Source organism: Wolffia australiana, chromosome 8 (genome assembly GCF_029677425.1).
Source record: "Wolffia australiana isolate 7733 chromosome 8, ASM2967742v1".
Taxonomy (NCBI): Eukaryota; Viridiplantae; Streptophyta; class Magnoliopsida; order Alismatales; family Araceae; genus Wolffia; species Wolffia australiana.
The window spans coordinates 8,218,981-8,231,086 of NC_135842.1; the positions used below are offsets into that span (position 1 = coordinate 8,218,981).

Here is a 12,106-nt window from a genome sequence, read left to right on the forward strand (position 1 = left end):
TAGTTGACAGAAGATTTTTATGGGAATTTGAAAGTTAAATTTAAGCAAAAAATAGTCTATTTAGTTGATTTAATAAGGTTTAAAAGCTATATTTTAATAGACAAATAACTCCAAAGAATTTTCAATTGAAGATTCAATGCATCTGATCTAAATCATATTGAACACTTTAGTTAGTGGTCTGATGAATGTTGCAAATGTATTAGGCCTTGAATAATTGGACCAGTATTTAGTCAAAACCGTATTAAAATATACATTAAACTCACAGTCATTCATGACAAGATTTACCTGTCATGAATAGGATCTGAATCATGAAATAAGAGTTTAAATTCCAAATCCATAGGATCCAGTGTTGCTTCTTTGCGGCAGGTTTTTTGTGGATTTACAAGTGACCCAATAGCATCTTTGAGAAATCCATTGTTGATGAACTTCCATATGATTCCAAACTCTATGGTCCTTTATTTCGCATACATAGATCAAATCCATATGTTTATACTTAGCTTTGTTTGCAAACTTCTCTTTTTCGAAAACCTATTTCCTTTGAAAATGCTTTACTCTCGCCTGAAATCCATATGCTTATACGCTCGCCTGAAATCCATATCATATTAAAAATTCCCCTTAAAAGCATTATTTAATGTGATGGGAAGTAACTTATTTATTTTTCCCCATCTAAACATTGATCTAATATCGCTGCTTATATGCGTTACTCATCGTGGGGGGAAAGACTTTGAAGTTTTCAAGCGACTTGTAGCCCAAGTCACATCTCTCTGCAGCGGTGAGCGACGAGGAGCTCGGAGGGAATGGCAGAGCTTCCGACGTCAACGTCTGATGCTCAAATTGAGGAAGTATTGGACAGAATGTTGACTAGTCTTGCTCTCGCAGACGATAACAAGCTTACAAACTTGCTCTCCAGGATTCTTCCCTTCTCCATCTCTGCCCTCGCTTCTTCCTCTCCGTCCGTCAGGAAATTGGTAGTTTTTGAAGTTCATGATAATTTCTTATTTTTCTTTCAATTTTCGGAAGCCGTTGTGGAGTTTGACTAGCATTATTGCCAGATAAATGTTCAGCTGTCAGAAGAAAAGTATGAAAATATTGTTTTTCCATGTCGTTTCATGTTTGTTTGCTCAGATGAAGTTATGGGAATCGCCCGCTTTAGTCTCTGATCTGCTTGTAATTCTGAAGTCTTGGTGTTGATTCTTTTATTTTGTGTGGAAGGTAATGGAGATTCTGTCTCATGTGAATAAGCGGGTGAAGCACCATCGAGAAATCCAGCTTCCCCTGATGGATTTGTGGAAGATGTATGGGGAAGAGAATGTTGCCTCCATTGTGAGAAATTTCCTCATTATTTACATCGAGATGGCATTTGATCGCTTGCCTTTGGAGGTCAGTTCCTCTGCATTATTATTTGTATTTCGATGTGACAAGTTCTTTCTGAATTACGTTTATTTGATCCATAACGATCCGATTCTGTTGGTGCCAATGTTTTTCTGCTTAAAAAATGATAACTTAGAGCCCATGACTTCTTTTTGAGAATAAAAGATCACTTGAATGACATGATAATGACACCTAATGCATGTTTTGCCTTAGTTTTTCCATTATTTTCATTGAAATCTTTGGAATAAATTTTGCGACGCTGCAAGTTTCACCCCATTCATATGAGATCACTTGAAGGCAGAGGGAACTCACGAAAAGTCAGAGAGAGACAAAGAGAACTGGAAGAACCAAAATAGTTATCCAGGTATTGTGTTTTTCTCCTGAACAGTGCTGTGTTTCGCAGGAGAAGCCCACTATAGCACCCCAGATGTTGACAAATATTTCAAGGCTTACTTCTCATCATCAGAGTATCATATTGAGAATTGTTTTGAAGGTATTTTTATCTTAATCATCATGATATTTCATATCCCTGTTTCGTTTTTAGGAAAACCATTCACCTTACCGATTATTGACAGTTCATACCCTGATCCGTTTTAGGTGTTTGGCGACTGTTATTCTGCTAAGATTGATGAAACTATTGGGAATAAATATCAAATGATTACAGGTGAGGATAGAAAAATATTTCTCGATTTTTGCCTGTGGACACTATTATACCAGCCTCCCCCTCATAGGTGAGTAAGCTGATATGTGAGCCTGAAGCTTAACTACATCTGTATGTCCCATTTAATTTCAGAGTTCTTTTTTTTGCAGTATGGGGTGTCCCATGGGTCTTTCTTCCTATCAGTCTGATTGTATTACTGGTAAAATTCCACTGATCGGCGATCTGCTTGTAAAAAGAAAGGTGAATCATGCTTTGCCTTAACTCATTCTTTCTCATGTTTTAAGACAAAAATTCATGATCGCGGGTATTACAGATGGGTATTTTAAATGTAATTGATGCCATGGATCTTCCTGCGGAGGTTGCCTATTTACTTTACCTATCCGCTTCTTCAGATAGGTTGGAAAATCATATATTGTTCAAAGTCTCACACTTTTTTCTTTTAGTTTGTGATCTTCATCTTTCTATTTGTCTAGTAACGAGTCAGTTGTCCGAAGAGGAGAAGAACTTTTAAAGAGAAAAGCCTCGTCTGCCAATTTTGAAGACTCCAGATTCATCGGCAGATTACTTTTTCTGTTTAATGGTACATTATTTTATTGCTTTCCGAATTTACATTAATAGTTGATCTCTAATCATGAGTTGCTCATTTGAAATTATGATGTGAAGTTTTATGAAAAGAGTCAAGTCCACTACCAATTTAATGCTGGTGAAAATTTCATGCTTTCCCTGTTTCAGATATTAAAACTATTTAAAGTGCTTTGCACATCAGCGCACACCCATGGTTGACATCTGTAATGTGCCTGAAAATGTTTTGTAGAGATGCTTTAAGACTTAAGTGCCCACCATTGTGCAAAAAGCTATAACTGATAGCAGGGGCACTAATTCCTTTCTCCACTTAGGCAGGAGGTTGACTTCAACATTCCCCTGAATACAGTGTGCTGTTCCTCGGATTCAAATCCTCTATCTAGTTTCAGATACCATGTTAAGGAATCACTGGACACTGTTGTACAAGCAGTGGCGAGTCTTGCCTCCACATAGTTTAAAGGGCTGCTGCCAGGGTGGAGGGTGGCCCTTTAGGTCTTCTGTGAACTTAACGATCGTGTTTACTTATCACATCAGGAGGGTCGTAGATTTTGTGTGATCGCCTCTATCTTTCTTAAAAAAATCATATTAAGATTTGAGCCGACCACAGTACAATAACGTTATAGCTAATAGCAAGACACTGCTTCAATCTATAACTAAGGTAGGATGTTTTCTGCAACAAAATGCAACTGAAATTTTAGTGCAACATTGATTCTGATCTGATGAATAATATGAAGAAATACCTTGTTAAGTTATTGAATCTGTTGAGGCCCAATTAATATTGCTCTCTGTCAGAGGTTGGAAGGGATCACAGTGCTGTTTGCGGTGGATGCAGAGGATTGCGGCGGCGATCATGGCAGATCGCAAGAGGTTGTGAAGGGCAGATCACAGCGGTGGTTGCAAACAGACCACTGCTCATCACAGAGGGAGATTGCAAATTGCAGAGGTAGGCACCAGTCACTGTGGGGTTGGCGGAGATTGTGAAAGGCAGAATGGGTGGGGAAGGAGGTAGCAAACAGGGGGGGGGGAGGTTGGCGGCAGTTATGCCAAAGACGATGGAGTATATCATCAACATCAGAGGGAAAGAGTCGATTGTGTCTGAGGTTGACCTCAACTGAGGTGATCTGAGGACGTGGGTCGATGGTGAGTGAGGCACGATTGACATCACCGTTGAAGGAGTAGCTGGACACAGAAACTCAAAGGGGAAGCAGAGTGCAGCAGCGACAGGTTCTCCCAGAAGATGGAGTCTTGGGGGCAGACTCAATGACAGTCATCGCATAATCTGGAGGAGATCAATGGGCTCTAAAACATGGCTGAAGATGGAGGCTATGGTCAGACCCCTCGGCCAACTCCATGGTATTACCTCGGCAGACTTGGTATCTGGGGATTTCAGTGAGGTGGTCATGAAGGTGGCTGGGGGATTCCAGCTACTAGGACTGGCTTTGCTCTAAGCCTGACAGTGCAGGTAATTTCACGGTAATTTCACAGTCAGCCTGACTGTGTGACTTCCCCTGAGAGCACCACAGAATTCAGGGAGGTCTGGTGCACTGAACGGAGTCCAGGAGGAGAAAAACATCAAGGGGAGTTGGGAGAAGAAGAATAAAAGGGTCACACCATGGCCCCTGATGCACAATAATCCAAGATAGAACTATAGCAGTAGGTGACACTGGTAGAGGCGTCAATTGAGCAAGCGTCAGACACCAAGCATAAGTCTGGAAGACATTTGATAGTCATCAGAAACGAGAGCCTAATATCAAACCTCAGTCAGTCAGCCTAAGAGGGCATCAACACAATCCTAGAACACAGGATAAGAGCGTGCAGCCAATATCAGAATTGTCATCGATACCTCTGGCGGTAAAAAATGATTCAAATCTCAACCCCTAAGGTATTTTTGTCACTTTATCTTCTTATAAACCCCTCTAAATGTTGTAGCCCTTGTTGGAGGGCAGGAAGGAGCTTATGGTTTTGGAACATTGCCAATGATGTTCATCCCGATGGAACCCCCCTCTCCATTTGGGCGATGACCACCCTACCCGCTATTCGTCTTCCTGAAGTCCATCCCCGGCATCTCCTGTCCCAGCACCGACAACTATTGCGGTGTCTTCTCCAGCCTTCTTAAACTCTACCTTGGTAGGTACGTGCGGGTTTTAATCATTGGTATTAGAGCTCACGTTCCATGGAGTCCTTGGAAGATTGAGTTCTCCTCCTTGAGTCTAAACTAGCGGGCATACTGCATATCCAGGAAGTGTCCTGACAAGACCCCACCAAAGCTTTGGGTCCTTCAGGCCACACCCAGTGTGCTGCGTTAGTTCCCCCACTCCCTCATGAGCTGTCACCAGTGCCACTTCCGCCTCTGCCTCTGTCGGAGCCTCCACCGTTGGAGACCCTGCTGGTGCTGTCCCAGCCAACAGTCCCCAGCAACCACTTGCCGTGGCCAATGACAGTACAGCTCACACACCACATGAGAGGGCTCCTCTTGGGAGCCCTAAGCAGAGGTTAATTAAGCCACCACAGCCCAACCCGTCATGAAAAATCCCACCAGAGGGAAGTTCAGCCCGAACTTACCCCGGACGAAGTCACCTCACAAGTGCATCTAATGGGTGGCCCCAAAAATGCGATTCATCAATGCCTGGAAAGTTGCCGGTGTATTAGTCAAACCAAACAGCATGACTAAGAATTCATAGTGACCATGATGAGTGCGGAATGCTGTTTTAGGAATATCCAGACTTGAGACCTAACTTCGTAAAAATCGTCATACCATTCAGTTCTTCTAACAGTTCATCCACCACCGGAATGGGAAACTTATCTGGGATGGTAAGCGGTTGAGGGCCCGATAGTCGACGCAACAGCGCCAAGTCCCGTCTTTCTTGGGTACGAGCATGGCTGGGCTCGAGTAAGGGCTGGTCGAGTGGCGAATGATCCCTTGGGCTCATTGTTTCTGCTCCACGCGCTCCAACTCGTCCTTTTGAGCTGGCAAATAACGGTAAGGCCGCACGGTGACTGAAAGTGCTCCTGGCAGAAGCCAGATGCGGTGGTCAATCCTGCGTGTCGGGGGAAGTCCTTGGGGTTCCCAAATGCTTGGGGATACTTCACCTGCAATTGCTCGCATAAACCCACAGCACCCGAAACCGATATTATCTGGGACACATCTGAGACATAAGAGCCTTGTTGTCGACCACCCTGCCGGCTGTGTTCCCTCCAGGTTGGTCGATGGCCAGAAGGGTTGCCCCGGAGAGTGTGCGGCACTCCATCCACACTGAAGCTGAGCATCAAAAGATCATAATTGGTCTTAACCCAGCCCAAGCTCCTCAGCCACTGCACCCCGAGGATCACCTCAATTTCGATGTGCTCTAACGGTAAGAAGTCCTGAGTGATAGCAAGAACTTGCACCAATAGCTTCAGCTTACGACACAGCTGATGACCCTGCAGTACATGACCATCCCCAGCGTAATATAATAGGGATTAATGTCGACCAACAAAATTCCCAGGTCACTCAGCAGGCGTTTGGAGATAAAATTGTTTGTCGCCCCCCCATCGACGAGAATGGAAATTTGACGTCTCCGGAGCTCGCCCTTCATCTTCAGAGTCCCCTGAGAAGTGAGACCCAACATTGTATGCAGCGTTACTTGAGCTGTGTCCGGGGCAGTGGAGGAAGATCCCCCTCATCTTCCGATGAATGGCTGTATTCTGTGTCGCTTTGGACTAAATAGAGCTGTAGCTCACGCTTGCAATGATGCCCTGGGGTAAATTTCTCATCACAGTGGAAGCATAGGCCCTTCGCCTTTCGCAGCCGCCATTCTTCCTCCGTCAAACCTATATAGGTGCGCCCACCTTTCCGACCCGAACCCACCGCAGACTGACCCACCTTGGGTTATGCCGGAAAATGTGAGCTGGCTGGTGGTCTGTTCCCCTTATCCCGGAAAACTTGAGCTGTGGCGATCTTAGTCTGGACCCCATGCAAGACTTGAGAGAGCTGATGCTCGGCTTCTAGAGCATATTCTTGTAACTCGTCCAATGATCACGGCCGATTTCGCCGAATTTCGGCACGAATATCCAGTTGTAGGGCGGAGAGAAAGGCCTTTGCAAGAATGTCCGATGGAATAGAGAAGGTATATCCCACGAGCTGTTCAAACTCTGCTATGAGCTCTTCCACAATGCCCCGCTGCTGGAGCTTGAAGATGTGGTGGTAAGCTTCCTCTGTCAACTAGCCGAACCGCCTGGAGAGCCGTCTCCAGAAGTCATCCCAATCGGCAAAACCTAAATGGTCATCGCGGTAACAGAACCAGTCCAGGGCCTTCCCTTCCATTTGCATGGCGACCAATTGAAGATGTTCATGGGCTGTCGCAGGGTGCAGACAAAAATATTGGTCGACCCAACGTAACCACCCCTATGGGTTGTCTCCTGCAAACACAGGAAGTTCACCCTTTCGGTACACACGGGAACAATCGATGTGCCGCCCTAAACTCGCACGATTTTTGTCGTCAAGCAGTTCAACCTCAGGCGAAAAGGCCCGAGGTGTCTCCCGATGTGCCGGAAGGATTGGTGGTGGTCGACCCGGATGGCGACTGGTCTGCCGTTCGTGGGCAAAGGTGCTCCATCCCTACGTTCTTCATAATCCTCCCGGCGGGAGGCCCATGCCCTTGGTAATTCGGGAACTCACGAGGGGAAGTGACATTCTGGTTCATCAAGGATGACCGGGTCTGAGTAGGGATGATGTTGACCCGGTGCTCCTTGGATCGGCAGGTTCGGATGCAGCATGGTGCGTAGTCGTGGGTGGGGCAGCAGCGGGGCCAGCCGCGGCACATTCTGTGCGGACAGAATTGGAGGACCGTGGCCCTCGCCCGGTGACAGTGCCATGGATGCAAAGGCCTCTTGGGCATGGGGGGGTTCCCGCCCGAACTGTCCGGTCCGTGGGCCGGCAATGGGAATGGCTGCTCAGGGATGCTCCGGGCTCGACTTCATCTCTAGTTCCCTTGTTCGCCAAGGCGCGAAGAATTTGGTTCAAAACCTCGGCCGTGGTTTTTTGGTTCTCGTCCATTTGAGCTGGTAAGGCAGACAGGGCATCCGCGGTGCTTTGGGAAGACACAGTCAACTGTTCAACTCACCCTTCCAATTCTTCCATGCAGCCCAAGGTAAGGCCCTTCGGCATGCGCAGGAGGTGGCTCTGTTACCAAAATGATAGGACCCCGGTTTGTGCTCAGTAAGGGAGACATTGAACGTTTCTTCCAATTGCAAAAACAAGTTGTTCACAACGTACTAACAATAGAGATGAGATTCGAAGGGGTAAGAAGAGAGGATGGAATGTGGCAGGGAAGGGATTCCGGATGGTTGGAGCTGGCAGAGCGATCCCAACGTCGTGACGCTACAAACCCGCTGACAATACCCCTGGAGATGGCTGAAGGAAGGAGAGGAAGAAGGTTAGGGTAGAAGGAGAGTTGAGAAAGAAAGGGAGGGAGTTGGGCATACTCGTGAGTCGTCCCTTTCTTCCTGCGTCTCCCCCTTCTCTTATGACTCACAGTACTCCGTGAGCCCTAACCCTTAATGGGTTGGGCTAGTTTGGACTTCCTTCGTGGGGCCGAAAATACAGGGGGCCGTTTGGCTCCCGCTGCTGTTGATATTTATTGATCAGGGTCTTAACAGACTGCTGTGGCGAACAACCCCGTCCATGTAGCCACTTTGGAGAACATGGCCTTGTTCCCTGCTACCACCATCCGCATTGACAGCCAAAAAAACTTCCAGGAAGCCTCGATCCATTGTGTTCCATTCCTTAGGCTTAGTGCTCTGATACCAGTGATACGAACCCGCCGGTTCGTACAGAGGAGAAGACGGTGGAGCGAGAGGAGAGGCAGGGTGGACGTCGGCGTGCTGGGATGGACTACAGCAGGGCGGTTCAGACGGCTGAGTGGACGTCGCCAGAGGGCTCGACGGAGTGGACGTCATCAAGGGAGAGGAGAAATACTACTAGCAGGAAACAACTCAATACTTCATGTTCTGCCCTCCCACAAGGAGGGATACATACTTAAAGGAAAAGTAAAGGGAATGTGAAAGACGAAAATGCCCCTAGTGGGCTTACTGGATCGTATCACCTTCCAGGAAGCCTCGACCCATTGTGTTCCATTCCTTAGGCTTTGTGTTCCAGCGTTGTTTCCTGTAAGCATGCCACTAAGGCCCCCCATTCTCTTATATAGCCTCCCACCACCGGTGCCTGCCTTCATCCCAAAGGACTCTGACATTCCATGAGATGCACTTCATGGTAAACCTTCTTCGCCCCCTTTGTTGCCCGGTGTCACTTTCAGTCCCACCGTTGACGCCATCACTTTAGCTCGGGGATTCTTAAGAGCATCATCTTCGATGTCCTTTCGACGTTTGTCGGCCTCTGTGATCCTGCTGCTGGACAGTCCTATGGTCTCCTTTTCTTTCCCCCGAGACTCGGCATCCTCCTTCACCCCACGCTCTATCTTGGTGTTGTTTCTCGTCAGACTCTGCCGCTATTAGCAATCGCCTGTTTTTACCGAGCAATTTTGCCAAGGCATATGCCACGCTTGACAGGAGATTCCTCTGGGCGTCAATGAAATGGAGGGGCTTCCCGAAAGAATGGGTCACATGGATGAAAAGATGCATCACAACACATTCCTTCTCAGTGTTGGTGAATGGAAGGTCGGAAGGGGGGTGTATACAACTGCAAAGGGGGGTGAGGCAAGGGTGCCCACTTGCACCCCTACTTTTTGTGCTAGCGGTAGACGTACTCGCCTCATGCACTAATCTAGCATGTACACACGGTCTTCTGAAGGGTTATCAAACCGCTAGTGTCCCTGGGGGTATCCCGTTACTGCAGTACGCGGACGACACTATTTTTTTGTATAACGCTCTGTAGAGGAGGCAAAAAACCTGTCCGCGTTACTCAACCTATTCGCGGACTTCTCTGGCCTACGCATCAATTGGGCTAATCTGCATTTGTGAGCTGTGGCCTTTCCTTGGAGGAGGAAGCTCAATGTGCAGAGGCGCTGGGAACACCGATCAGTAGCCTCCCTATGAGATACCTGGGTCTGCCGTTAACTAGAGGGCAGATGACTAAGGCGGATTGGCTGCCGGTGATAGAGAAGGTCGAGAGGCGGTTGGAAGGATGGCAAGTCAAAGTGTTGTCCAGAGGCGGTAGGTTGGTGCTACTGAGGCGGTCCTGTCAGCAATCTCTATATTCTATCTCTCTGCAATCAAGATGCCTGCTGGAATCGGCCAGAGACTCAAAAGGTTTGATGAGACCTTTTCTCTGGAAAGGCACTGGTAGCATCCAGAGTTGAGGGCTCGCACTGATTGCATGGGATACCGTATGCAGGCCCACCAAACATGCCGGACTAGGAGTATTGCATATCAAAAGCATGAATATGGCATTATTGGCAACCAAGCGATGACCTCATCATACAGATCTTGAGAGAAGTATGGTCGGGGATTGAACTGGGATAAGAAAATAGCCCCAATCAAGGGGGTGTAAGCATTCTGGCAAGGCCTCAGACAAATCTTCCCAAAGGTCCGGGAGTTCTACTCTATCCGAATAGGTGATGGCTCTCTCTTTAAATTCTGGACAGGCCCCTGGTAGTCGTGCGGCCCCTTGCGAGAAGTATTCCCTTGGCTATTTGCACTCGCGCACTGCCCCGAGCTGCAGTATGTGAATGCTGGGACAGTACCTGGAATCCGAGGGTTGAAGGTGCCCTGTCAAACTGATGACTAACTGATTTCTTGGGCTTGCAACAAGCTCTACATCAGATCTGCCCTAACCCGGGGAATCATATGGTTGGGATTGGACAATAGCTCTGTTAGGGCTTCAATGCACGATGGAATATAAAATGTAATCCCACTGGAAAATACTGATCACGCAAATCTCGAATCACCAAATCAATGTACGTTCTGAGAAGACTCAGAGATCTCTTCTTCAGAGAAACAAGTTGTAGGAACAATAGGAGAACGTAGAAAAGAACTGTTTGGAAATAGAAAGAGGGGTCAGGGGAAGACTGGCTGTATCGGCAACTGCGTCGACCCCCTTCTCGAGCTGGAGAATCTCCACTGTCGCCACAGCAACGAATGCTTGAAATCTTCTTCGCGTGCCCCCCGAGATCGGCTGCCGTTTTATTTAAAGAAACCCTACATAAGGGTTAGTTTGGCGTCGCACGTGCGGCTTCCGCGGCACGTGTGGCGTCCCCTGGTAAACGACTGCTCTTCATCCTTTGATAGGTCTGCATAGGGACCCTGTCAAGCTCCTTTCTCAGTGCGGAAAGCCTATGCACGGATCCGACTGGACAACAAGGAAGACAAAAATACGATCCAGGCGTGTCGAGCCATCTGGCTCTTAAAGTTCCGCTTAAGGTCAAGAGTTTTGGGTGGCTCTTGCTCCGAAAGAGACTGATGACTCGCGTCTTTCTCAAGAGGATGTATCCAGATGCCCCGACAGTATGCGTGTTGTGCACGAGAGACAATGAGGATTGCAATCATTCATTTTTTGGATGCGCTTTCGCATGCACAATTTGGGCCACCCAAGCACAGTTGGTGGTGAACGCATCATCAGAGGAAGCCTTTTGGGAGTCATGCAGAGGACCGGTCCCAGACATAGAGAAGTGGGGGGCCGAGCACTGACAGTGCTCTGGGGAATCTGGCTACACAGAAATGAGGTGATCTTCCAAGGGGGGAAGGCCTCTATAGACGAGCTCGCCCATGAGATAGAAGGTCTCATAGCATCATGGTTTTCCTCATGACGGGGATGGATAGGGAAGAGGCAAATGTATACATTTAATAGAGCCCTAGGGCTCAAACCATGTACTTGTCAGGTGGTTACTGATTGGTTCGGGTGACCGCCTCGTATGTTTTCAAAAAAAAAAAAGAACGCCACCAGTGCCTCATAGTGCTGGATAATTTTTTTTTAAAAGACATCATTTCCATTTGGCTTGTAGTTTCTCTAATTTTACAGAATGAGGAAACGCAGGTGTGTCATACCTGCTGGTCATGGTGGTTATGTTATATGCATGGTACTTCATATTTATGGTATTTGTCACTATGATGAATATGCTTTAATAATTTTGAATAATCTATTTCAGGTTCTGCTGGAGTTGAGAATGTTCCCAATGAACACAAAGTCAACCCTGCCAGCACTGTATTGAAAACTCGGCTCATGTCTGTTTTCTGTCGATCTATTTCCGCGGCAAATGCATTCCCTTCAACGTTGCAATGCATATTTGGATGTATTTATGGTTTGTTCTCGTTCATTAGATGAAATCCTTGATGATATTTTTTCCATCATTTCTCTTTGATTTTGATTCTATTATTTTGAATAGTGTCTCCAATATTGTGGACAGTGTGAATCTCACTCTCGTTTTTGATAGATCCAAGCTGATCAGGAGAAATATTATACGAACTCCCACCTTCGTGAGGGTTGTTTCTGTCATTTCAGTTTGAATGCACATCTTGGTCTTTTCCTTTATAAATAGTAGTCACTCTTTCAGGAAGGTA

General features: G+C 46.9%; 1 protein-coding gene across 17 annotated transcripts in view; it reads left to right on the forward strand.

The window, feature by feature from the left end:
• The first annotated feature begins 701 nt into the window (after positions 1-701).
• Positions 702-12,106, forward strand: part of LOC144706432 (ARM repeat superfamily protein) — a 56,930-nt gene continuing 45,525 nt past the window's right edge. For 15 of the 17 annotated variants that reach the window (XR_013582250.1, XR_013582252.1, XR_013582256.1 and 12 more), the window contains exons 1-8: positions 703-968; positions 1,213-1,380; positions 1,775-1,864; positions 1,969-2,102; positions 2,182-2,272; positions 2,346-2,428; positions 2,506-2,612; positions 11,695-11,847. Coding sequence is in view for 8 of the 17 variants with exons in the window: in XM_078579379.1 (XP_078435505.1) it covers positions 798-968; positions 1,213-1,380; positions 1,775-1,864; positions 1,969-2,102; positions 2,182-2,272; positions 2,346-2,428; positions 2,506-2,612; positions 11,695-11,847 (997 nt within the window). In the remaining 9 variants the exon portion in view is untranslated. Of the gene's footprint in view, positions 969-1,212; positions 1,381-1,774; positions 1,865-1,968; positions 2,103-2,181; positions 2,273-2,345; positions 2,429-2,505; positions 2,613-11,694; positions 11,848-12,106 lie in introns of all 17 variants that reach the window. The other 2 variants (XR_013582257.1, XM_078579381.1) reach the window with 2 other exon arrangements.